This window comes from Chamaea fasciata, unplaced genomic scaffold (genome assembly GCF_029207755.1).
Source record: "Chamaea fasciata isolate MVZ Bird 193981 ecotype frontalis unplaced genomic scaffold, bChaFas1.0.hap1 SCAF_42, whole genome shotgun sequence".
In the NCBI taxonomy this organism is placed as follows: Eukaryota; Metazoa; Chordata; class Aves; order Passeriformes; family Sylviidae; genus Chamaea; species Chamaea fasciata.
In genome coordinates this window covers 77,048-104,057 of record NW_027094127.1, presented here as the reverse complement: position 1 = coordinate 104,057, position 27,010 = coordinate 77,048, and the positions used below count along the sequence as shown (strand labels likewise).

Below are 27,010 nucleotides of genomic sequence, written 5' to 3'. Positions count from 1 at the left end.
TGTCCTTTCTGCCTCAAATTGAAGTACCACAGGTGTGCAAAATACGGTCAGTGGGCCGTATTCCAAAGGCACTGTGGTCTGGAGAGGATGACTGAAGCGGAGCCTTCCCCACTTTCAAGGCACACCTAAGAAGCTGTCAATGTCACTCTGCACCTTCAACAGACAACGGAACACTCAGACAGAAAAGCTGCACTTATTGACAGGGTGAGAAAGAACGGAATCTTCCAGATGAGCTTACGTTTCAGCAATTTTATTTCCTCATAACCCTATTCTATATAGATAATATAGAATATCAAACCTATAATCCTACTCTACAAGCCTTCTCTAAGGTGGTTATTGAGATAACCAGTCATTACATGAATGTCACATTCATGTCTACTCCTTCTTCTTTATCTTCTTCACTGCCATGATCAGCGGTGTCAGGGTGAATGCTGAATTTCCTGATCTTACAAACGGATGCTGTCCACAGGAAAGAAAATAAAAAACACAAACCAAAAATCAATGAACCATGACTTTCCAAGCTTAGTGCTTCACAGGCTCAATCAGGGTCCCTCTGGTTTCTAGAAAGAGCCAGAAACACGACCAGTGGGACAATCTGCACCTACAGCTTCGTATGAGGACCTTGGCATCATAGGCAAACCTGGCCCAGAATCCCACTCATCTGTTTATTCTGGTGTCTTCATCTTGATGGGACTTTTGCCCTGCCGCTGCTCTAGAAATTTCCCTGGGGTTTCCTCTTTCCAGGATACCTCTATGACTCACATAGGTCCCTCTCTTTGAAAGACAGGCACTGTGCTGATTTCCACAGGGACACGGAACAGTGCCTACCTTTCCACGCCCTGCCCCTCCTGTGCTGGCTGGCACCTTCCTTCCCAGCAGGGACAGCCGAGCGGCACTGGATCCTGCACTTCCCTCTCTGCCACACAAGCTGGCAGTAAACCCTGGGGCAGTTGCCATCGGCTTGACCGTGCCAGGCAGCAGATGGGGCTGGGACCAGTCACCCTCAGCTGTCCCTGTCTGCGTGGCAGAAACATCCAAGAGTGGAGGGGGGGTACAAACCAGAACCCCTCAGAGGCCCCCAGTGAGCCCTCCACAGCCCCTTCTGCCCACGGCCAAATGCCTGACTGCTTGGCTGGGACTGGTTTCCTATGCTTCCTCCACCACTATTTCATGCCTCTGTTCTCCACATTGCTCTGCTTCAACTCTTTTGCCATTTGATAGAACTGAGCACCCCACCAAATTACAAAACAGGGCAACAGAAACAGTCAGAGGACAGAGCACCTGTCCTCTGAAGACAGGCTGAGAGACCTGGACTTATACAGCCTGAAGAAAGAAGAATGGACCCCAGGGAGACATTATTGCCACCTTCTAAAACTTCAAAGTGGCTTCTGAGGGAAAATAGAAGACTTTTTTACATAGGTCCACTTCCAATAGCAAGTGGGCTAATACTTTTAAACAAAATGGGGATGGAGTCAGAGCAGGTCTAACAACAAACCTGTTTACTCAAAGCATGGTGCAGCACTGGCACAGGTTGCCCTGAGAGCTGGTAGGTGCATTGTCCCTGGAACCATTCAAGGTCAGATGGGACAGGCCTCTGAGCAACCCGATCTCTTCAAAGATGTCCCTGCTCATTGCAGGCCACTTGGACCAGATGAACTTTACAGGTCCCTGCCAGCCCAGGCCACTCTAGGATTCCTCAGCGTTCTCATTTGAAAGCACCAAGTGTGGAAGTGAGGAGGAGGGGAGCTCATCTGATGCCTTGCACTTCAGTGCAGGAGGAGCCCGTCCCTGGGACACTGTTTCCCCTGCGGCCCCTTGGCATTTTACCTGCAGCAGCTCCTTGGCAGACCAGCGCCGTGCCTCGTCTGTCTGCAGGCAGCAGCTCAGGAAGTGACGTGTGCGCGGCAAGAACAGGTTGGGCTGCCACAGCCTTGGTCTCCCTCCAGTGGCTATCAGCAGTTGAGGCTGGAGAAAATGGAAACACCCGGCTCCACCTGCTTCTTTCCCTGGAACTGCAACTGCCCTCCCAGATCCCATTGTTTAAGCTCCACTCTGCAGCGACAGTTTGTGCCCTGGCCGAGAGGCAGAGCTGACTTTCCTGTACCAACAAAAACCCCAATGCCCATGCAGCCACAGATTTCCAACATCCAGCAGATCTTGCTTTGGCAGCTATTTCATTGACTGACGTAGTTAGTGGGAACTCCATCAGCAAAAGCATGTTTCCTTCTCTGAGGATTCACAGCAGCCTGACAGGCTTTTTAGAAGAGGCACTTTGCTAGTCTAACTAACCCTACTATTTCCAAGGATTATTACATGAAAGGCACCTCTGCACTGCTCGTTGGTCCCTTCCGCACATCTGCCATAAAACAAAACTCATCAGGCCTTTTGTCCTGTTCCAGAAAACAATGGGAATTGGAAGAAATGAAAGGAAATCCACCAGGCGTTCCTCGGGGAAGGAAACAAACATTTGGAATCTCCTATTCAACACAGACACAAAAAGATGCCTGCACCAATCTTTTGCCATGAAAATGCCTCTTTGGGCACAGAGGAGACACCTACAGCTCTGTCTGTCCGCAGTCTGCAAGTTTCAGCTTCTTTATGTGGCAAAAGGAAACCTTCTCATGGTCAAATCAGAGGAAGGAGAAGTGCCATCCCTATGATAAGCCAATGCTCATTTGGATACTCGAGTCAATGCACTCATGGTGTGCCCAGCGCAGAAAGTGCCGGGCAGAGAACGGCAAGTTTCGGCAGGCTCTGCGCATGACACCAGGAGGCTTCTGAGCTGGTCTCTGTAAAAATGCCCATCACAATACCAACAGCTCTGTGCTGCTGGCACTGAAATAGATGGTGACCAAAGAGACTTTGTTATTATCTTCTTCAATCCAGAGAAAAATTTCCAAACCTAAACCAGCAAACAAACTCCCCTTGAGTGCAAATACTTATGGCAGCTTGCTTTCCTTTTCTCACACCGCCAGAGGTGAGATCAAAGGGGCTTTGATCGTGTCCCTCTGCAGCTGAGCTCAGCCACTGGGCATGGTGGGGAGCTGCAGTGCTCCCTGTCATTACAACTGTGCAACCCAGGGCTGTCCCTGCTCCCACGGTAAAGGAACAGCAGCGGCGTCAACCGCACCCCTTGGATCCCAGCCACGGGCACCTGACTGCAAGCCCATCAACTTTTTAAAGTACCCAGAAACAGCTCAGGGTCCGGCATACAATTCTAACTGCAGTTGGGGAGCAACACATCCTGAATTTAGAGAGGCCACCCAGACAGATGTCTTGAAAAGCTGAAAATCTGGATAACTCACAGGATTTGGGAAAGATGCTACAGCATGGAGAAAAATTGTTGTGCTGTGGTCAAAAAAGGAAAAAGGAAGCACGACTGCTTTGGGATTTACTTGGTGATTGTTTCTTTTCTCTTTTGATCTTTCTTTTGGCTTTTCTTTTTCTCTATTCTTTTGGCTTTTCTTTTTTTTTTTCTTTCCCTTTTTCACTTGCTTTTGCTATTTTTCCTTTTTCTTTTTCTCTGGGGTTTTCCTTGGCTTTTTCCTCTTTTCTTACTTTGTCTATAAAATTGAAACTGCGAAGATTAAACCTCCCTTTCCAAGGGTACTAAGAACATATCTAACCATTCCACAGTAAAATTCCTTTCCTTCAGAGACAGAGCTCCAACATGGTTCAAAAAGCAAATGTCAGGCATGGCTGGAGGGCAAAATGGCAGGTTTCTGAACTGCTTGACCTTCCACTTCCCTTCTGATGCAACCAAAGCTACAGCAGATGCTGATGTGCTGCAGGGGACACTTTTAGGAGGCCACCTTCTAAAAAGAGCTGCAAGTGGTGCCAGCAGATGGCAGTGGGATTTTGTCCAATGGCACACACAACATGGGACAGCTGAGAAAGACAGCGGGATCGGTGAGCATTTGCACCTTACCGAGACAGGAGTTTCATTCCAGGAAGGAACTTCTCCTTCCACCATGTGAATGCCCACGATTCCAAGCGACCAAATGTCTGCTTTGGGGCCATACGGTTGGTCTTTCATAACTTCAGGAGCCATCCACCCAGGTGTCCTGGCCACTGAGCTCTGCCTACTTTGCTCAGGGAGGAGCTGAGCAAAGAGGCCAAAATCAGCTGTGGAGAAAACAACACACAATGAAAACCACCTCAAATTAGGAACCCAAAGAAAAGAATTCCCCGCTCTCAGTCTAAGAATGTGCTCTTGAATCTCCTGGAGCACTGTCCACACTTCCTTTCCTCGGGGCTTAAGCCCAGGAAGTGTGGTATTGGCCACCTGCAAAAAAATGCCAGCTTTCTAAACATTGCTCACAGCAGTGTCCTTTATTCCCCTGAAGCTTTAGATTGTAGCTCTCTCCCTCTGGAAGGGACACAGACCCACGCCACTCTTGACTGCTTGTGGTTCCTTGTCACACCTCTGTGCATGTTGCAATTTTGCCTTCAGCTTGCAACAGGAGCCCCTGCACTCCCACCAGCACCATTTTTGGGGAGCTGGCAGTCACTCAAAGCAGCCCCACGCTCTGCGTGCTTGGAACGCTGCACCTGACTAAGAATACACTGACCCAGCTTGACAGAGCCGTCGCTTCCCAGAAGGATGTTGTGGCTCTTCACATCTCGGTGGATCACGTGCTTCGAGTGAAGAAAATACAATCCTTGCAGGCACTGAGAGAGAAAACAGAAACAGGAGGGCGAAACTTAGGGAAGTGATTTCATCACACAAGAAAGGAAACAGCCTAAAAATTCCCTCTCCAGGGGAATGGGGCGGCATGGCAGAACACAGTGCCAGCGAGAGGAAGAGCTTGCTGCTCCAAGACTAGCAGAGCAGCACCTTTCTAAGGAGAGGCATGCCAGCCTTTGGAAGAGCAGCAGCAACTGCCTTTGTAGACTGCCTTCTGCAAAGCAGCCAGAATGACTGCTGCTGCAGTGCATGTGCTCTCTTCATGCAGAGGTCAAACGAGGGTTGCCAAGAAAGAAAATGTCCCTCCCTTTGCTGTCAAGTTGGATCACTTTTGGCTGGGAGGCTGCATGACAAAGGTTTTATTGCCGGCCTCAGCACAGACTTGGAAGTATCACAGCAGTTCCCTTCCATGAGCAGAGAGCATTTTGGCTGCACTGCTGTCCTTTTCAGCTTAGGACTGTGAGAAATGAATCTCTCTCTTTTGTTTGCACTTTGTTTCAAATCCTGCTGCCACCACCTTGGCTTTTACAGGCAAGGAATGCAGTGCAGACAGGCTTGAGGTAAACATTTAAAGAGGCAAGGCGGAGAAGGGCAGATACAAATACAAGAAACAGAGCGAGAATACAACAGCAGGAGATAAGAGTACAGGATCAGAGTCCAGTGAGTGCAGAGGCCCTGGCAGGCAGTTGTCTTGAGATGCTCTTGCCTGCCCATAGCACACCAGCAATACAGAAACAAAGGCTGGCACATGGAATCACTCCAGTTCTGAGCCCAGTTTCCCAGACCACCCTGCCCAAGGCCTGAGAAGTACAGATGGGATCCCTGACCTCACGACTGATTCGTCTTCAGAAAGGCAGACCTTGCTGATGATTTCACTCAGCGTGCCTCCATCCACGTACTCCATAACCAGCCAGAATTGCTCATTGACAAGGTAGCTGAAAGAAGGAAACAAGGGCATAGACATAAACATGCATGGCTACCTTGGTCTCGTGCTTGATTCTTGTTTCCAGGTCCCTCTGTGACAAGGAGAGAATAAAAGGAATGACATTGCCTCTAGGTTGTGCAGTGTTTGCAGTCTGTCTCAAGGAGAAAGGCAGAGCTGTGAAAAAGGAGATGCCAGCAAGTGAAAAATGCAGTTTAGGAACAGGCCAAATAAAAGACCAGTCAAGCTGCATGTTTCTGGGAAAAAAGCCCCTAGTCTTCCTGCCATGCAAAGCCATGGAAAAGAGGAGACACAATCCAAGGCAAATCCTTGTTTCGTTTATCCGCACCTAAGAAGATACTTGAAAAAAAATCAAGCCCCAAAACAACATGGCAGCACTGAACTTGCAGGCTGTTGATTTACTTAGATACGATTGATCCAGGTCTTTGAACACTTTTCAAACTACACATGCCAGGCACGACTCATGCAGGCAAGATGCACTCTCTTCCCATCCATGGCAGATGAACAGAGCAATAAGAATCAACCAATAATTAACAGCTCTATTTTCTGCCAGTGACCAAAGTGGGTTTTTACTTTGCGTCTCTGCAAGAGGTAACCAAACATTCATGGGACAGAAGCACAACAACTCACCTGTCTAAAATGTTGACCAGGTTGGGATTCCCATTCATCTTCATGACCAGTAATTCAGAGAAGGTTAATTCCTTCTTCCGCAGTCCTTGGAGATTGATTTTCTTTATGGCCACCTAAAATGACATTGAAAATCAGTCACTTTCCAAGCTGGTGGCAGGAGACCACAACGCTCATGCAGCACATGGTTTTGGAATGGCACAGCTAAGCTGTGCCAAAGTGCCTTGGGATTAGACCAAGGAGTAATTAGCAACTGACATTCCAACAGCCCATTTCTCTGCTCCTTTGGGGGCCAGTCACAGGACACGTGGTCACTGATATTTTGTCTTGTCCACTTGGTAACAAGGGTGTCTCAGCTATCACCCACAGACCTCTGAGCACACTCTTTGCTGCTCTTTCTGGGATTCAGAAGTAATCCGCCCCTTACTACTCTGTGGCTACCTCCTGGGCTATGGGCAGGGCTTAGGGCTTTTAGGGATGCCTTGCAGCTCTCTCCCTAAGGGCACTTCCTAAGTGCAGCACTGCAGGTGGCTAAGGGAACTACCAGTGACATTCAGATGTATTTGCTGACAGTCAGAAATGAGAACTCAGGACTCAAGCTGTAGCCCCAAAGAGCAGGGAGATGCTCGAGGAGGCACAACTGTTGTTTCAGCAATTCAGCAAGTGAGCGAGTCCTTCAGTGAAAGGAGCCACTACCCCCCTTGCCTTCCTTCTGGCAGCTGAGAAGGACAAAGACTGCCCCAAATGCAACTGGCAGGCTGTCACAAGTCTGTGCTTCTTGTGTCTTTTCAACACAGCTCTAGCCAAAGCTGCAGCCACAGCTGACACCAGAGAGAAAAGCCCCCGAGAGCAGCAGAGTCTGTGGGGGCTGTTGACATTTACCTCTCCTCCTGTGGCAGTGTCGAGCGCTCTACAAACCTCTCCAAAAGTCCTAGAAACAAAAGAGCAGCAAAGAAAGGAGAAACCGTTTAGACCTTGGAGTGAAAGCCAGCCCAGACTGGAGATCTCTGCTGGAAATGCCTAGAACCTGCAGGATGCAGAAGGGCACTGTCAGAAGGCAGATGATGCATTTTGCTCTCAAGTGCATGGCCACTGGGCCTGAAGCATTGGGGTTTACTGTCTCAGCTCAGAAAGAGAGTTTCTTCTTTCTTCTCGGGTTTCAGTTTCTAAACTGTGCAGTTCTAATCCTGACCATGGAATATTTCCTACAGCAAACTCTTGCAAAGAGAGCTATGATAGGGGCTAGGCTTCCTCTTTCAGGCAAGCAAGATTCTTCTCCCTCTGTTAGTGTGGCCAGCTGATTAGAGATACACAAAAATGCAAAGGAAATTAGCACACAGCTGTCCCACACTTGAGAGACCAGGAGATCTACCAGGTCCTGTTGCCTACTGCAGGCAAGACCTTGGCAGTGTGGAGATGTCTTTGATAACGCCTTCTGGCCAGGTTCACAAATTCTGACTGGTACTGAGAGATGGGACAGTCTAGCCTCAGTGTCTGAACACGTTTGCAGCTGGCCTGACTTCAGACCTGATAGATACTCCACCAGGAAAACACCTGGCCCATGGTTTTGTGGTTGGACTCACCCGCTGCCGATATTTTCGACTTTGATGTATTTTGTCATGGGATTTTCCGTGCTGACAACTGTCCCTGAGGAAAACAAAATTCAAGATGCTGACTTTCAAGCAGAGATCCCAGCTTCCAGGAGACACCTAAAAATGCAGCCCCGTTGCGTGGGGCTCTGAACCCTTTGTGGTCCGCTGGCTAACAGCAACAACAACAAGCAGACAGACAGACAGACAGACAGACAGCTCTGAAGCACAGATGGCCAGCAGAGACTGATTTTCTACACAAGTTCCTATGGAGAATCCTAACTGTCCCTGTGATATCAGACTGAGGAGGACCACTTGGTCCAGCTACGCCACCACATGCACACAAGACACCGTCCCTCAGACAAGAAATACACAAGACGTACTCAGTAGCTCCAGGGAGTCCTCCTCGATCTGCTGTTGCTGAGCAGCAGCTGTGTCAGCGCTGCAGATGAACCGACTGCCCGGGCTCACCTTCTCGGCTTGGGGAGCAAAGGCTCTTTGACACAATGCTCCTGCTGCAGCAGGTTTAGTGCAAGAGCCTGTGTAGATCTGGGAGAAGAAATGAGTTTGGTTCAGAAACGTGGCTGGCGGAGATGACCCTGAGATGCCGTCCCAAATGCAAGCCCTTAGGAGGATGCTGTCAGCCTGCCACACGCAGGGCTCTTAAAATGGATTTTTTGCACGTCCACTTCTCTTTGACTGGATGGGCCAAAGCCAAAGGCTGGTTTTACTGGAGTTCATGGCCAGATTCATCTTCCATTTCCAGGGATTTTCTGAAGGACGACTGCCACATGGACCATATTCCACTTCTTCCCAAGGACCATATTGCACTTCATCCCTCTTTTCCCCCTCCAAGGGCTGCAGACACACTTGCAGCTCCCGGTTCAAAAGTTCTACCTCCCGCCACGGAGTGCTCTTGTCCTCCAACACGTTCAGGTCATTCTCAACCGGCAGCACTTCTGGTGGAGGCAGTTCCTGTGGCTCACACCAATCCTGGGGCTCCTCCTTCTCAGCCATTTGCAGGAGGCCTTTGCAGGCTGCCTGGCCAGATGTCAACACTTCCACCTCGAGTCAAAGAGAACAAAGCAGTCAGAGGCTACAGCTTGTCCCTCTTAGCCAAGAGTCATCAGCTGTGAGCAAAGGGAAAGAAGAGATTTACAAGGGCTACAGACAGCTCGTTTCCATCCTCCATCTTGGGCACCACGTTCCACTGTTAAAACACCACAAGAAACGAGGAGAGCGAGAAGAGGCCAGCAGGAGTCAGTTTGGATGACTGCTGGCCAAAAGGCCAAAGGACTACTTCCATTGTCCAGGGCAGCAGTCGAGATTCAAGATACCAGGAAATGTCCTTTAGAATGGCTGCCACAGACACTACAGCAGGATGGCCCTCAGAGGCATCACCCCATTTGCCTGCTGCTCTGCAGTGGAAAGGCAAGAAGGGCAGAAAGCACCAGCTTGGTGACTGTGGCAGTTATTGCTGTTTCACTCACTTGCTTTTGAAGATTTTGACGGAGGGCATTGAGTATGTCTCTCATTGTTTTCATTTCTTGCTCCATCCTCTTCTCTTTTGCCTTGACCCTAGCCTCCATTTCCTGCAGCCCTGCTTGCAGCTGTTCCTTGTCATTCTGAAGATAAAGTGAGAGAGGATGTTTCCTCATTGGAGTAGCTTCACCTCTCTCACTCACCGGAGGTTGTTGATGTCCCCTCTGCTGATGGAGATGCATCTCCTCTTGAGGATGAATCTCCATTATGTCTTCTGTGTTCCTCCTCTTCACTGCCTTGATGTCACTCTGAGCTTCAGACAGCTCTGCTTGTGGCTCTGCCTTGAGATTCTGCACACACAAACGCAGAGCAAGTGACAGGGAGCTGCCATCAGGCTCAGCTTTTTCCTCTTTCAGCCTCAAAATCACATTCGCTCAGCCACTTCTTTCTGTGTCCCTGCCCACCTCTGCTTCCACTGCCAACCTCCTTTCCCAGTGCCAATCTCTGCACGTGACAAGGCTGGGCACAACTGGAGTGCCCAAAAGACTCTGTAGAAGTGATGAACGACTCGAGAAAACTACAGAAACTTTCCAGAAGCCAAACACAGGTGTCCCAAGTAGGAAAACAAACAAACAAAATCTCTTGACTTCCAGAAGGAGCCCGTGCGCCCTTGGGCTATAGCTCTGCAGAAGCCAAGGCATAGAGCTTCGCTGAGCCAGATGCTCACGCGGAGCACCAGCCCTTTGGTGACTCAACGTGGCAGATCAAAGCCCATTGCCCAGTTGTCACTGGCTGGGGGGAGACCCTAGGTCCTGGCAGCACTGCAGCACTCAGCACCCTCAGCCAGCAGCAGCGAGAGCTGGCTGGGCAGAAACTTGCACCTCTGCCTTGCACTAAAGACAGCACCCTCCAGAAGTGGCACTTACCGTCTGGGAAAGTTCCAGCTGTGGTGTGACCGCTGCTGGAGGCCTGTGGTCATTTGGCTCCTCGTTGGCCTCTTCTGCAGGAGCAGAGGGAGCCAGAGGAGAGTCTGCTCTTGCTTCTGTGATCTGTGGACAGAGAGGACGGTGAGATACAGGCTCATTTATAAGCTTCCTTCTCTTCAGCCCTCAAACCGCCTGTACTAAGCACAAATCATCGACCTTAAGAGCAATGGGATTCTAAGTCACTCAGACTAAATTCAAATAGGCTGATTCAACTGTGCTGCCAATTGCTCTGAATTAGATTTTCCCCCCTTGGCTACTATGTGGGGGCAACTTTCTCCCTGCAAAACTGGGCTTTTAGCTCTTTTAAAGCTCTGCAATGGAAAATGAGGAAATGGAAAATTAGGAAATAGCCAGTGACGCCTTTGCTCTTGCTGCTGCAGACATGGAAATGGATTTTCTTGCAGCCTGCTCATCTGGTCCTCTGCACTCTACTGCCACAGGCCAAGCTGACAGCTTGCTGCACAATTCTTAAACGCCAGGAACATCAAATGTTCCTTTCTTACTCACCTCAGGATCAGAACCTCTGAACACTCGGCTCAGGTGACCTGCAGTGGGCAAGGGAAAATAAACCAGATTTTTTGAGAACGCTGGAGACAACCAGAGCATTTTTACAGCACCTTCCAAGAAGGCCTCCCAGTCCACATTTTCAAAGTTGTCCCGCTTGACCCAGCAAAGGGAGGAAATGACAGACTCTGCTGCCACACACTCTCTCATGGAGGGAACACAACCACTGCAGGCTGCCTTGCAAATGCTGCCCGCACAGCCCTGGCTACAGACACCCCCTTTTGAGCTGAACGTGTTGACAGCGCTTCACCCAAGCGGCATCCAAATGGCCTTTCTGTTTCCAAATCAACTCAGTCACTAAGAAAGAGCAGGAAGACATACAAAAGCCCGGTTAGGTGACACCCAGGGAAAACCTCTACTTACGTGCCAGCTGTGTCAGGAAATAGCAGGAATATCCGACTCCATAAACAGAGAAAACTACAGCTGCAAGCTGCCCAATCATTGTGGCAGCTGCTGTGCAAGTTTGCAAACTCTAACACTAAAGAACAGCAAGGCTACTCTCCGTGTTCAGCTGCCCACTGACAAAAGACTCAAGCGCAGGACAAAAGCTCCTGTGCTGAGCAAGCTCAAGAGCTGCTCTGACACCCCTGAGGCCTTCCGTGCACCAAGACAACCTCGGATGTCACCACGACCACGTGGCAACCGTGCCCTGACATCACAAAGCAAACGCTCTGTGATGGTCTGTGAATTGATACAGACCGAGAGACTGATGTCTGTGTAGGCCTAGGCTGCATTTTTACCTCTTTCCCTCCTCGGCTGCCTGTTTCAGCTCTTGTTTTTCCCCCTGTGCCCCCTGTGCCCCCTGTTGCTGTGCCCAGCCCCAGCTGGCGGCCGGGCCGGGCGGAGCAGCAGTTCCAGCCCCGGGTGTCCCTGGAGCGTTGGGAGCTGCCGGTGGCCCCCGGCGCTGTCCCCTGAGGAGCTGCTGAAGGACGGGGAGACACAGGGGGCTGAGGGGGCAGCTCTGCCAGGCCGTGGAACCAATTCCAGAGGCTCCACTTTGGCCACGGCTGCCCTGCCGACCTTGAGGACAGGCAGGGACTGACAGGAGGCAGCGGGGAGAAGCTGAAGGCCACCAGCTCCAGCAGTGAGCAGGGAGCTGCTGCTGCTAGCCCCGAGCCCGGGTGAGGCCGCAGGGCCGGTCAGGCGGGCTGGACTGAGGGTGCCGCGGGGCTTTGGCCCTGGGCCGTGCAGCTGCCCCGGCCGCCACAGCGGCTGTCCTTGGGCAAGGCAGCTCTGCCCGCAGGGCCCGGGAGCTGTGCCCCTCTGAGGATCGTTTCCTGAGGCAAACTCCAACTCTAACCCCGAGCAGGAAGCAGAACCCCTCACAGTGCCTTTGCAGTAGCTTGGAAGGGGAAGGGCCAAGGGAGGAGTTTTGGGGGCAGGAGCCAATACCAAAGCAATAGGGGCAGGGTTCAATGTGGAGTGACAAGGTTTGAGCCAACCAGGCGGAACATGACAACACTGGAGGACTTTGTCCCTGCAATTCTCCAGCCATGCCCAGCACATGCCCCACTTGCGCCCTGGCTGGGCAAGGCAGGCACAGATTTGGGATGGCAGCAGAGCCACACGTTGGCTGAGAACTCGCTGCAAAGGCTGCTGAGAAAACTCGGGGACTCCAGAGTGTAGAACTCCAACCAGAAGCCAGCTGGGCAGGAGAAATCCTTCACCAGGAAAGAAAAGAGAGAAAATGTGGCAAAACCGGTGTGAGGATAACTATGAGAGTCACAAAATGCTCTAAAATCACCATTGCCTAGGCATGTCTTCAGCAAAAATAATTTGTTAAAAACTGAACAGCTTCCATGAAAGATAGATTGCACTTTCTCTTTCACTTCCCTTGCTATGATAAGTGAAGATGTCCTTATCACTGAGAATTTTTGCCCTTCAGCACCTCCCACACATTCAATCAAAGGTTCTGTGCTGCCACATGGCACCATAAATGGAAGCAGCCCTGCCCTTGTACCAGTGTTTGCAGCCTGTTCCTTCTCCTGTCTCCACGTCTCAGAAACTGAACCGTCCCCCTCCTGTCCAAACTGTGCCTGAGGGGACTGGGGCCTCCAGGAGCTCAGGAGGCTGCAACACCACTAGAGGTGGGAAGGTTTTGCAAAGGTTTCCTAAGCATGGGTAAACTCTGGGTTTGCCAGTCTTCCCCTGGAACATGTCCTACTCGTGAATGGTCTTGGAGGACACTGTGCCCAGCTCACTCAAGAAAGTTTGTTTTCTTGACGGCTTGAATAGAGGAGAATGAAATTTGTCATTTTTTAGAGTGAAACTTGGGGTTGGGTGCACCTGGGTATGCTTCATTCTTTGCTGCCAAAAGTAGAGGAAAAGCTTTAAATTGCCAACAGAAGCTGACTACCAGCCCACACAGAGACCTGAAGGAGGCCCAGGTGTGCTTGCTGCTCACTGGTGCGAGGGAAAAGCTGGAACAAAATCCCCTTTTATTGCGGATTGAGCCTCAATGCAGTGTTGTCTCCAGGGCTGTCTGTGGTAAGACAAAGTAATCCAGCCAGAAACTGTGCATGTGTGAGTTCCAAGAGCAAGCTGCTTCTCCAGAGTGAGGGACAAGACCAGCCCAAAAGCCTGAAAGATGGTTGGGTACTGGAGAAGGCCAGGCTGTCCTTGTGCAGAGACGGCCCTCAAAGAGGACCTTCACACCTTCTGCTGCTGGCAAAGGGCAGCTGGTGGCCTTCCACAAAACGCTTCTTTTCTCCAGCTCTTCAAAATGTTCCAGCCAGCAACATTCCTGCTGCTCACACCAGCCAATTCCAAGCAGTGCTCCCAGCTTGGCTCTCTAGCTGTATTCCCAAACCTGGGCATTCCCACTGAGCCTGACCTCATCCTAAACCCACTGCAATTAGCGTTTTACAGAATTCTCCTGTTACGTGAGGGTCGTGGGTTGGAGACAGGCACATGACACAGCACGCACCAAAGGTTGTCAGCAAACAGCTCCTTTTATTGTTCACAGCTTCTTTTTAGAGGGGCTTTGAATTTCCCAGGCTTGGATAGCTGATTAGTTGGGATCTCTGCACTGCCCAGCTCTCTGGCCAGTGATATGTTTGCATCCAGGGCTCGGATGGGGTTGTCTGAGGTCTCTGCTTGAGTTCAATTGTTGACCTAGGGATTTGTTTCTAGAACAAGCCAGGTTAGCCCAATTGGATTTATGACCAGATTTATTTTGTCCAGCTACAGACCAGCTGTGCTGCGACATCTCTGTGTTAGAGACGGTCTGAAGATCCCTCATCTGCCTAACGACTATCCTCAAGGACAGAGATTGAAACCCCTAAAAGGGACTTTAAAATCTCAACACAGGAGTTCTGGCCTGGCTGAGGTGGGATGTTGACCAAGTGCTGCCTGCAGGTGTGTTCGATGGAAAAACCCAGCATCCATATGGGAACATCAGAACCTGAGCAGAAACACTGGGCAAGTCAAAGTGAAGTGACTGCGCCTGCTGACTTGTACTGGTTGTCACTGTACCTGCTGACGGCCGACTTGTTCTGAGTTCTCTTAATGAACACACTGCAATGATTTCCCCCACCTGTTTGGCCAACTGCCTGTCGCTTCGGAGAGGACTCTAAGGAGCCCTGAGTTAACCACAGACTTTGTGATCACCCCACTGGAGACACTCGCGTCTATAGGCATCTTCAAAAGCCTCGAAGACTTGACCCTCCACGTTAATCCTAGCTATAATCCCTTTCCCCTCTTTTTCTGTCTTTCTTACTGTTCTCTTTTCTCTCCCCATTATTGCCTTTGTTGGCACTAAATAAAGGTGCATTTGTGGTTGAGTAAACTGAGTTTGTCCCCCGCTGTGTCTTTTGCGCTCTGAGATCCCTAAAACGGACCATCACAAACGCCGCTTCTGTGAGCGGATCGTGACATTAAATTGGTGTCACGGACAGGGTCTTGATGGACAGAGGGGTTGCGGGTTTTATATCGTTTGTAAAAGGGGAAGGACCCTCGTCTCAGCAGCACCTAGCACGCCACTTCGGTGAGCGCTGTTAGAAAGCAAGGGGGGCGAGGGAAAATTCCCGCAAACTGTATACACCCAGGCGAATAGCACTCCCTGTCATCAGGATTTCTCAGAAAGATCTCATTGTGCAAAAGATGGGACTGCAGTTAGTTTTTGTGTTTTGGGCTGCTTGGTGTAGTTGAGGAGACAACTATTTGTAACTAAGGTGAACCTCCCAGGCAGTTTTGGTCTCCTCGCCCATTCCAGGGAAGTGAAGGGAAACACCGTTTTAGCTGTGCCTTTGGTGTAACTTGAAGAGTACCTCCCTGAGAGTGGTTTTGGTCCCTTCACAAAATGAATGAAAAAGATAAGTATGCATTTTATGCCTTGTTAGCAAAACATGGTGCTAGACTTTCTCTAGACGGAGAAAGGTGGGCACAGAATAATTGGTTTAACTTTGAAAACATTGTAGATAGAATATATTCTTTGCAACATGATGCTAGATACAAACTGGGCAGAAATAAAAGCATTCTTTGCTCAGTTTTGGGGGCCTGCCTTTCGGCAGCCATAGAAACCCGTTTTGAACAGGTAAGTGAAGAAAAAACAGTAATAGAATCCCTGCTAAATATGGTAGAAGCTTTGAAAGAGCAATTAGAACAGGAAAGAAATCAGAATTATTTGCTGCAGATTTCCCTTGCAGAAGGGCGAAGTAAAAACTTAAAATCTGCAGATTCACCCACAGAAATAGAAGGAAAGGAGACATACAGCCTTAAACGAATATATCCTCAGAAAGAATTAGTACACATGCAAAATTGTGGGGAACACTGTTGCTCCAACTTGAGACCTCTCATTAAAACAGAATATAATTATATAAATGAAGAGGATCATGATCCCCACATAACCACCAAAGAAATACCATACACAGCCACTGAATTAGCTCAATTAACCACCAAAGAAATACCATACACAGCCACTGAATTAGCTCAATTAAAGAAAGAATACTCCCGCCTCCCTAGTGAATCAGAGACGGAGTATGTTTTTAGAGTCTCACTCACTGTGGGTGACCAAATTAAATTAAGTGAACAAGAAGCAAGTGGCTATTGGGGACATGGAGTTTTCTTAACAACAGGAAATACGCCTGCTCCATGGTCCCTGACACAGCGCGCAGCTTACTGGGCAGGGGGGTTAAACCCCCTTGAGAGGGGCGACCCTCTGGCAATAGTTGGCACCTCAGACCAACTCCTAGAAAACATACACCAAGCGGCGTGCTTGCAAATGATACATGAATGGAAATTAATCCCTGGCTATGAGTCACCATTGCAACAGCCTGTAAAACCTGAGATTATGACCCCCCCTAATTGGAGGTTTGCCAGAGTCTCTTAAACCAACAGCAATTCTTCAGAAAACAATAGCATCTATCTCTCCGGTAGATAGACTTGAAAGATTTCTTGGACATACAAGAGATCAAACTGGTTCCACTGACTTCTCACCTTTCACAACTCCTAGATCACAATGTAACAGCAGTCATAAAGTTGGGACATGGAGTGAGGTAGCAGAAGAGTTAATAAGTTACAGTAGAAAATATGGACCAGTGAAGTACTCAGAGGACAAACAAGAAAAACCCAGAGGAGTCAGGCACATTGCTTCTCCGAATGAAAACCCAGAAAAGGGAAAACAAATTTGCAACCGGCAGCAGCTGTGGTTGCTAGGACTGAAAAGGGGAGTTCCACGAGAGTAATGGATAAATAGCCGTATGATAAATTGGCGAAAATAATTTCTAATTGGCCCTGTCCCAAACCTATTGTGTCGGAATCATCCAACCGACAACCCAGCGCACCTCCTCTTCCACAAGCCTTGGGCAACAAGCCACAGCACTCCCTAGCACAAGTTTTAACAATAAAACACAGCAAGTGGGGGTGTTCAACAGAAAATAACTTCCCACTTAGAAAGCCTTGGTTTGCAGGTCCCCTTAGAGAGACTACAAAAGCCTTTTCAAGAAGTAAAATTTCAGGGTATCCGGTGGAAAGGAGGTCTGACATGTATCCCACCTGACACCCTAACCTCCTCAGATCAAATTAAAGTGCCTGAGTCCAGGAAAGATCTACAGCATGCCTTGGGATTATTAGTGTTTTGGGGAAAACACATTCCAGATTTTTCCATAATTGCCAGACCTCTTTATGATTTGTTGAGAAAGGGAGTAAAATGGGACTGGAGCCCTTCTCAGGAAAAGGCATCACAGTTGTTGATTTTTGGAGCCACAGCTCATCAGGCCCTAGGCCCTATCCACCCAACAGATCCTTTTCAGGTAGAATGGGGATTTGCTTCCTCAGGGTTGTCAGTACACATATGGCAGTGGGGTCCTGAGGGTCCGACATGGCCTGTTGGTTTTTATTCCCGTGGTTTCAGAGATGCTGAAAAGAGGTATACTACCTGGGAAAAAGGCTTGCTTGTGGTTAGCCTAGCTCTGACAGAAGTAGAGAAGATTGTACCACAACAACCAATTGTTTGGAGAAGACCTTTCCAAGTTTTTAAGTCAGTCACTACTGGGACTCCCCCACCTGATGGGGTGGCCCAGACAGCCTCAGTAAGAAAGTGGTATGCTCAGATTGAACATTATTGTAACATCTTCTCAATAACTGAAGGAGCTGTGGAAAAACTGGCAGTACAAGAAGCAGAAAACTTGGATAGCATCCAAGACAAACCTGCCTCAGTTATAGCCCCTCCCTTTTCCCCCGAACAGTCAGCAAATCCTTGGTTTACTGATGCTTTTCCTTTTGGCCCAACAGCTCCAAGCATAGTTCCCTCACTACGGGGACCAAGTGATTCCAAGAATCCAGCACGTTACCCTGGACAACCTGTTTTGGTGGACCTCCCCACGGAGGGAGAGGTACCACTAGTGCTAAAAACCCCTCTGAATAAATACACATGGGTAACCTTTGATGCTCTAGGGAAAGAGTATTGAATAAATGCACATTGGAGAATTTCCATTATTCTAACTTTCTGCCTTCTGGTGGCAGATTCTCTTGTGCTTACTTTTTACAGGAGAACTCCGAGGGACATGAAGGCCATATAAACCATGATAAATATCTTAAATTGGGAATTTTGAACAGTATTGATTTAGAGGTATTAATGAACAAATTGGCTTCTACAACTAGGGATTTGACCGAATTACAACAACCATTGCAGTTGTCCTTATTGGTTTTGGGGACACATCAGTGGTTGCTATCAAACACATTATCAAATTGGGAAAAGGTGAATGTGAATGATCACAAAATGTTAATCGATGCACTTGGTGCTACACAAAACAATGTTTCTTTGGCTCTTAGCTGCACCCAGACACACCTTTGGATGCAGACAGTTGTTGCCTCAATCATAAGGGAAGGAAAAGAAGGCACTTTTCCTACTGAAATTCAGAAAATAATTTGGGACAATGCAAATGATTTTGAAAAGGAATTCCAATCCTGGTGGAAGTTGGTGAACTTTACTTGTAACCCCAATACCAACAGTCACAGCTTTTGTGTTAACCATATGTAATGCCTTTTTGCACTCGATATTCCCCATCATTGCATTAGGACTGAATCATGATAGAGCTGTCCTCTATCTTTCCGAGCATAGGGAATAGGCCTATCAAAATGGTGAGAAATGGCAAACTGTTAATTTAGAGTCATGTATTGTCTGTGAAAAACAAGGGTTCATCTGTGAGAGTAATGCAATCATAGCTCAAGACATTTGTTTGGACACAGAGCAAACTATTTGTCATTTTGAAGTACACCCTAACGAAAGTCCTGAAAGAGTGCTTGTGTATATAGGCAATGGACGTGCTTGTGTAAGGACTGCTTGTGATGTAGTGTTTGTAGAAGAAATAGGAGTGAATCTTAAAAATCACTCAAATTTTTGTGTCTGCAATTTTACCCCAATTACAGGATGTGACTTTTCTTGCTCAGCCCCAGTTACATGCTATCACATTTTACAATCACATTTTACCCTGTTTCACCGGATAACATCTGCCCCCATTGGAATGAATCTGACTTTAATTAAGCAATTGTTGCTTCACGAAGACTTAGTAGGAATTTTGGAAAAGGTCAAGAAAAATGGACAGAACACTTTGGTGACAGTCCATCATGATGTGAAAGAAATACATTGTGTTTTAGAAAGGGTCAAAAAAGATGCTGAATACAGGTGGTGGGATATCCTTTTTGGGTGGTCACCTGCTGCCACAGGTATCCTGAACAGAGTGTGTCACCCCCCTGTTGTTCTTTCGGTTTTGGTTTTGATTGGTTTTGTCTTAGCAATCATTTTATACATCCTAAATTGGAAAATGATGAAGAAGTTAACCCACTTGGCATCTATAATGGAAGCGCACAGTTTAATCAATACCCCTTTTGCAAGAGACACTCCCAAAGTTATTGACACAAGACGTACTACCCTAAGAGTGAAAATTAGACCTCCAACAGCAGCTTAATTTGAACTAGTTGGTTGCTTGTTTTGATTATTGTTGTTTGTTTTAATTATGTTATATTGTAATCAAAATTAAGCTTTTGTTTGAAAATTGTTATAACTTTAAGGAATTTGATGATTTGTTTTGATTATTTTGATGAAATTGTTTTAATCAATATTGATTGATTTGTTTTGTTTCTATTTCCTTTTCCTATTTCTCCTCTCTCTCTCTCTCTCTTACTCTCTCTCTCTCTCTCTCTCTCCCTCTCTCTCTCTCTCACTCTCTCTCTCTTTCATACACGCTCTCTACTGTCTCTGTTCTTTCCAGGATATGCTACTAACATGGATGAGTCCTGAAGACTTTGCAAGACTACGGAACCCTGCTGAAGGAGCTCTCTTGACGACAATTGTGAGTCACGGGGTGGTGTACGAGATGGCCTGAAGTTCCCTCATCTGCGTCACGACCATCGTCACGGACAGAGACTGAAACCCCTAAAAGGGACTTTAAAATCTCAACATTGAAGTTCTGGCCTGGCTGAGGTGGGATGTCGGCCAAGTGCTGCCTGCAGGTGTGTTCGATGGAAAAACCCAGCATCCATATCAGAACATCAGAACCTGAGCAGAAACAATGGGCAAGTCACGGTGAAGTGACTGCGCCTGCTGACTTGTACTGGTTGACACTGTACCTGCTGATGACCGACTTGTTCTGAGTTCTCTAAGTGAACACACTGCAATGATTTCTCCCACCTGTTTGGCCAACTGCCTGTTGCTTCGGAGAGGACTATAAAAACCCTGGAGACCCTCGCTCACTTTTGAGATATCCCCACTGGAGAAGATCACATCTATAGGCATCTTCAAAAGCCTTGAGGACTCGAACCTCCATGTTGGAAGCTATAATCCCCTTCCCCTCCTTTCTGTCTTTCCTACTATTTTCTCTCCCCACTATCGCATTTGTTGGCACTAAATAAAGGTGCATTTGTGATTGAGTAAACTGAGTTTGTCCCCCACAGTGTCTTTTGCGCTCTGAGACCCCTAAAACGAACCCGGCTTGTGTAAGCGGATTGTGACAAGGTGTGAGCAGGAGCATCTCTGTCCAGCTTCCAGCCCCAAAGCTGTCTTGGAGAGCTGTGAATTCAAAGGCCTTCCAGCACACACGTCTCACGTCTTACCTGTCTGCTGTGTTTCAACTCTTGGCAATATGCATTTGCCTCTTGCTTGCTGGAGGCTGCTGCGGCCCAGAGGGCCAGCACCGAGCTGGGCTGTGTGGGCCAGGCAGCAGGGAGAGTCTTGCCTGCTCTTGGTGTGTGCGTGGCCTCAGAAAAGGCTTGGAAGCTTTGCCTCCCAATGGGCCCTGCTCCCTGCCTCTTCCTCTGCATCTTGGAGAGAACAAGGCAGGCATTTCTGGCAGCTGGGCATTAGCAGGCCTTCAAATGGGGGCGTCTTGTGGAGCAGGCCCAGCTGAGACACCCTGAGAGGAGCCCAGCGCTCCTTGCCCCTCTCCACTGACACGTGAGCCTTGTCTGCTTTCGGGATGACCCTGGCTGTGTCAGGGGGTGCTACGTGGACACGAGACAGCCGGTCCTGTCCTGCTGGGTCCCAGCAGTGCCTGGCAGCGGTCCTACCTCCCCGTCAGGATGCCGGCCAAGAGAGGTCCTGGAAGCTGAGGGAGCTGATCTGAAGCTTGCGCGGGTGCCTACAGCTCAAGGCCAAGGGCCTTCCCTCAGGATAGAGCAGTCCTGAGAGGTCTCTAGAATTCAATGAAATCAGCAGACAAATGCATTGTCCACCAAGAGCTCTTTTATTGGCAGGAGGTTAGGGCTCTGCACCCCAGCACAAGGCTTCTTCGCCACGTCCAAATTTCAGTGGGTTTCTGTAGGAATTCTATCAAAAATCCCTTCCGTCTTTAGACTGCTGAGGTGATTCCATAGGCAGGGGCTTAGAAGGAAACACATTGCGTCAGAATCCTAGGCCTGAAGTTAATGTCCACCTGCTGGCCAGGAGGAGTCTCAGCGCACCAAAGCAGCTCATCTTCCTCATGCCTTCCCTGCACAGGGCTGATTCTGTAGCCGCCCTTAGGTCTTCCCAAAGGCTATGTCTCAAGCTTTTTGTCAAGTCACTCTCATGTCAAGTTAGGCTTCCAGGTTTTGCTGATGTTAACTGGTGCTAAGGACTTCTGGATATCTGTGCTAAGTCCTCTTCACTTCTGTCAATTGCTTGTGCTTCCTTCCATCGAACAAAGGCCTTGTTTGATTCCTCAATGTGCCTGATGCTGGCCCAAGTCTTTTGGCACTGCTTGCTTTCCTGTGGCATGTTCTACCTGCCCCGAGAGTAAAGAGGGAGCTGGAGAAGGAGCTTGCCGGGCTGCTCTCCATCCTTTAGCAGCAGTCCTGGTGAAGCGGCCAAGTCGGAGCTGAGCGCAAATGGACCAGCCGTGCACGGGAAGGGTGGGTGGGAAGGATGATCCAGGAACCGTAGGCCTGGCAGCCTGAGCTTGCTAGCGAGGAAGGCCTTGGAGCACATCCTCCTGAGTGCCATGCCACGGCACGTGCAGGGAACCAGGGGGTGGGAAAGCTCTGCGCAGGCATGGGGACAGCTGCGGGTCTTGGCAGGGTGTTGAGCTGGGGTTGCTGTTGCTGGGCGTGTTGGGGAAGGAGTTGTCTGGAAGGTGAGAGGTCTAGGCTGGAACTGGGGTCACTTTGAAGGCAGCACCTGTGCTATGGCACAGCTTTGGTGATGGAGGACTGAAGGAATAGCTGGGACTTTTTCTCTTAGTCATCCTGCTTCTCCTGCAGAGAAGAAGAGGGGAGAGCTCTACTTTCTTGGCCACTTCCATATCTGGAGCAGGGGGAGGATTAGCCCTTTTGCAATCTACTCATTTGTTTGGGCTACTTTTGTAACACTGAGTGGACTTTCATTCCTGGAGAGCTTTGATTCCTTAAGAGAATTAGGCTCTTTCCATGCCTTCCTAGAAAAATGTTTGAATCCAAAGTAAGGTCTTTATTTTTCCTCTGTGTGGTCTTCTGCTTTGCAAAGCGACATTCAGTGGATGACCTTAAGGCAAATGTGTTGCTGCTGTAATAGATACAAAGTATTAAATTGCTGGATTAAAATTGTGTGTCTTAAAACTTTGCAGTGGAAGGTAAAATCCCCTGAATTGCTGGAAACACTTCCAGGGCCTCTCTTTGCATACCACAGTCTTTTCACAGTCCTAAGGTGTTACCTGGACATCTGCCAGAGAGATAAGCGGGAAAGGGCCCATGAAGCATGGGCTGACCACATCTTCACAGTTCATCAGGAGATCCCATACCAATCTGGGCGGAGGGCGGCAGAAACCTTCTGACAGAAGATTCGGAGACTTTTCATGCAGACGTCTTTTCAATTTCTCAGGAAACTCTTTCAGATATCCCTTGCGGACACCAGACATTTCAATGATTCTCTTATGTACACGGTGTCATGTTCTTCGGGTTCTTTGTTACCATCTTGTTTTCGCCTCAGGGTAGAACAATGGTCGAAAACACCTCCCCCGAGACCCCGAATTTGTGGGCAGTACTCCGGAGAGGCACCCTTTTCTGCTCCCGGATTGGCCACCCAACATTCGATCCATGTTGTCCTGATTTATCGTAGCATTTCCCGAAATTGCTTTTCAAATTTGTTAACTAAATCTTTGAGTTTGGAAATTGGCTCTGATCATTTCTAACACTGCTTTGAGATGGGAAGGAAGCTTGCAAATCTATCAGGTTCTCAGGCCATTGCTATAAATTTAGGAAGTTGGCAACTTTTTGCAACTACTTGAGTTGAGTAACGGGAAGAAAAGCTTTCCTGAATTGAGGATTCTTAAATGCCAACTCCTTCTATGCCTCTGCTGCCAGGGTGATTTTGTGCTTCAGGAAATCACTCCAAGTAGAAAACAATTTCAGCATGGAGTAAGAGCTTCTGACAGAGACCAAGTGTTGCCAGCACTTGCTCCAGGTGCTCCTGCCAACATCCCCTGTAGGAAGGAGCCCAGCCGCCAGGGCCCGTTGGCTTTGGCTGCCCTGTGGCAGAGAAGCGCCCCGGGGCACAGGTCTCTGGGGCAGGAGATGGCACCAGCGTTGTCAGGGCTCGGGGGGCGGCAGCTCTGCTTGGGCGGGGGCTCCGTCACGCCTGCCGATTTCAGCGCTGCCCTGGCCCCAGGGGTCAGAGCAGCGTCCGTGCCCCGGCCCACAGGTTCCTCATCTGTGTCACACCCGCGGGTTTAGGACGGCCACCGGCTGGGACGTGTCCCAGGGAGGCCGTGCCAACTTCTGTGCGAGGCCCCGTGCCCTTCCCGCTGCGGCTGCGTCGGCGGCCCTGGGGGCTCCTTCTGCTGCCCTGGACCCGCAGAGCAGGGCAGCGTTTGCCCATGGATTGAGCCGCTGCAAAAGATGCTGTCTCAGGGCTGTCTTAGACACTTGGGGTGAGGGGTTCCTTCCAACCTGGGCCACTTTGGCTGGGCTGGGAGCGGCCCCAGGGCAGGTGGCAGTGTGTGCATTGGCCCTTTGTGACGCGGTGCAGCAGCGCGGTCACCGTGGCTTGGAATGGCACAGGGTGTCCAAGGACCCTTTGTGACACGTGGTGACATAGGTGCTGGCGGTGACGCAGCCAGGCCACATTCCTTGGAGCAGGCGACGGGACAGGACGCGCCAGAGCGGTGCTGTGAGGAGCCCCCGCACAGCGCACTCGTTTGTGCCTGACCCAGAGCTTCTACAAGGAGTGACTCGTGCAGCTGACCTCACGGCCAGACTGCACGACTTGGTGACTCGGAGGTTTTCCAAGTCATCTCTTATCCCTGTGGCCTGTGGCCTCCAGGCCGGACTGTGGGATTTGGTGACTTGAATCGTCTACGAGGAACCTCCTGTCATTGTGGCAGGAGCCCTTGGGACCAGAGTGCAGGACTTGCTGTCCTGCAGCCTTCCTGAGGCTTCTTCTGCCACAGGTGCTTTCAAGGCGCAAGTGCACAACTTGTTGCCTCAGTGCTTTCCTGAGGCATCTCTCTTGAAAGGTGCTGTGGCATGGCGGGCAGATTTCTCGGCCTGTCCAAAGTGTTCAGGGGGAAAAAAAGCAAAGGCCCTGGAGCTACCCCAGCACAAGAGCCTGAAGAGCGCGAGCGGTTCCAGACACTACAGGATGGTGAGTGGCAGAGCTGGGCCACAGGGCTGATGGCTGCAGCCAACGTGGCCCCATCCCATCCCGTCCCTATCGCAGCCTGGGGAGGGCAGGGCTGGGCTGTGTTCTCCGGCCTCTCCCGCAGCCCCTCAGCTCTGGCTGCTCTCGCTCTTTGCCAGATGCAGCCACAGACGGCACACAAGAGCAGAGGCCTGCCGGTGGAAGCTTCCGCAGGACACTGAAGGTACCTGCAGCCATCCCCGCCTGGGCTGGGCCTGCTGTCACTGCTCAGCCGAGCACCGCGCTTGGAGCACTCCATGGAACACGTCTCTCTTCCCTGTCCTTTGTTCTCCTGCAGATGATCCGAGAATTCCTGCGCATACGGCGTAGAAACACCAGCAGCACGGCAGCTGAGGGCTCAGCTGAGCCTGACTGTGGGACGACGGAGGCCAGGGCAGAGCCTGATGTCAACACGGATTTGGCTGAGCCATTAGAAAATTTTGACACTGCATTGAATAATCAAAGGGCAAAGGCTGACAAGGCAGTGGCTGAGGATGTGGCCCTCCAAACGGCTGACACTGGAGAGACTCAGGGCATCAGAGATACTGGCGCCACGGCCACTCCCACTGCCATTCCTGCTCCCGCTGTGGATTTTATCCAGAAGAGTGGTATTTCTTCTGAGCAGCAGGTAAACAGCCTGGGGCCGGGGCTAGAGGCTTCCCAGGATTGTGTGTCATCTCCAGCCACGCGGCCACTGGGCCCCCTCAGCCTTTGAGGCCGGCACAGCGTGGCAGGAAGGGAAGCGATTCTTGGGGGAAGCTGGTGAAGTTGCTCTCCTAGACAGCGGCCCAAGTCTTCCCCATGCCCTTTCCAGGTGCCAGCCATTGTAAAGAAGATGCACCAGAATCTTGCATCGCATGGAAATGTGGATACCAGGCTGCCCATGAACATCGTGAGGCTGGCTGAAGAACACCCAGCTGACGTGGTGCTGACCCTCCTGCGCTGTGCCCCAACATGTGACAGGTATGGGCCCACCTGCCTGGAGAGCTCAGGCCTCCCTGGCCTTTAGGACCATGGCCCTGCACGGCCTGTGCAATGGGCTCTGCCAGAGCGGCAGACAGGTCCGGGACCCTCGGGCCCCTCTGTTTCCCGAGCCTGCTGCCGTGCTCCCTCCCTGCCCTTCAGGGCACCGGGGCTCTGTCACCCGGCCCCCAGAGCCGCACAGGGCATGGTAGTGTTGCTGAGATGTCCCTGACACAGAGCTCTGATCCCACAGAGCTGCTGCAATGATCTGGAGAAGCATAGGCTCATCGAGTCCCACAGTGGAGAAGGTTCTGCCAACACTGCTCTGTGTGATGGAGGATTGGCCTCTGCACAGCACATTCACCTCGGATGGGGACAACGATGGCGTCTTTGCTCTGGCTGTGAGTTTCTGGGCATTTGCTCACCCCCAGGTCGCCTCTCCAGCAGCTCTCCATCCTCTCCCTGCCTCAGGCCCTGGGCTGAAACCTGGCCTAAGGGCAGGCTCAGGGGGCACCAGGCCCGCTACTCCCCCTGCGTCTCCCCTGGGGCCCTGCCACATGGACACCTCGCACTGAGCGCTCTCCTTGGCAACTTCTTTTGCAGGCAACTCTGGTGGTGTGGGTGATTGTCCAGGTGCCTGAGTGCCACGAGGCAATGATCCTTTTTTCCTCCCGCCTCTTTGTGGCTCTGCTTTTCCATGTTGTCGTCACCACACAGCAGATGCCACCACAGGAAGTCGATCACTTCTGGAGAGCGTGCCGAGAGGAACACCACCTTCCCAGCGACCCCAACAGGTCTCCGTCCTCCCGTCCTTCCCATGTCTTTGTGGCCAGTGCCAGTGCTCCCAATGTGACCCGGGCTTTGCTCTGCACACAGGTTTGCAGTGCAGGTCATGAAGACCCTGCTCTGCCGGCTGCAGTGTGAGAATGAGGTGATGGCTGTGGAGTCCAAGCATGGCTGGGACACCATGCTCTGTGCTCATACCCAGTACTATGCTGTGGCTCTGCTGGCCAGGTGAGACCCCCTGCTCCCTGCTGTCCCTGGAATTGGTGCCCTGTGCCCGGGCTGCCCCACACAGTCCCTGTGGTCAGTGGCCAGAGGGCCTCGTCTCTTTAGGGACGGCCGAGCAGACTGGAAAAGGCTGGGAGACGAGGGTGCACAGGAGTGGCCACCTCCCAAAGCACCCACGTCCCCTCCAGGGATGCTGGGGAAAGACTGCACCTCTGGGAGTCAGTCCTGAGAAAAGTGTGCCCCCCCCTACTCAGGCTCTTTCTTCCTTTTTGCCCCTGACAGGGAGATGCGCCATGTCTTGATCCCTTTCTCTTCCTGCATCGCAACCCGCATGCTCCGACTGCTCAGCATTGAGAAGCCAGGCTGCGATCTGCCTTTCCTGGCATTCCTTGTGGAGGTGAGCCTGAAGAGCAGCGCTGCCTGGCTGAGCTGCCTCCCAGCTCTCTGCCCTCTCGCAGCCGCATCCCTAGCCTCCTGGGATGGCACCAGCGCCCTGTGCTGCTGCTGCCTGGGGCTGGCCCTGTGCAGTTCTGGGCTCCTGCCAGCCGGACCCTGTACCACTGCCCTGTGCCTTTCAGGTTCTGGAGTGCC

General features: G+C 50.5%; 1 protein-coding gene across 1 annotated transcript; it reads right to left on the bottom strand.

The window, feature by feature from the left end:
- Nucleotides 1–375: 375 nt before the first annotated feature.
- On the bottom strand, nucleotides 376–11,320 carry LOC136303884 (serine/threonine-protein kinase PAK 3-like). Its single transcript, XM_066207583.1, has 11 exons — nucleotides 11,242–11,320; nucleotides 10,822–10,859; nucleotides 10,255–10,377; nucleotides 9,337–9,678; nucleotides 6,261–6,373; nucleotides 5,520–5,622; nucleotides 5,473–5,487; nucleotides 4,572–4,671; nucleotides 3,929–4,125; nucleotides 1,828–1,965; nucleotides 376–459 (listed from the first exon to the last, which is right to left on the bottom strand). The coding sequence occupies exons 1-11, from the start codon at nucleotides 11,318–11,320 to the stop codon at nucleotides 376–378; spliced, it is 1,332 nt and encodes a 443-aa protein (XP_066063680.1).
- Between the last annotated feature and the right edge of the window lie 15,690 nt (nucleotides 11,321–27,010).

Bases quoted from the DNA above. Each gene is read 5' to 3' on its own strand.
- LOC136303884 (XM_066207583.1), bottom strand. From the start codon at position 11,320: ATGATTGGGCAGCTTGCAGCTGTAGTTTTCTCTGTTTATGGAGTCGGA. The intron at 5,623-6,260 runs GTGAGTTGTTGT...TCCTTCTTTCAG, and splicing joins CTGGTCAACATTTTAGACAG to CTACCTTGTCAATGAGCAAT. The intron at 460-1,827 runs GTAAAATGCCAA...TCCTGTGGACAG, and splicing joins CTGCCAAGGAGCTGCTGCAG to CATCCGTTTGTAAGATCAGG.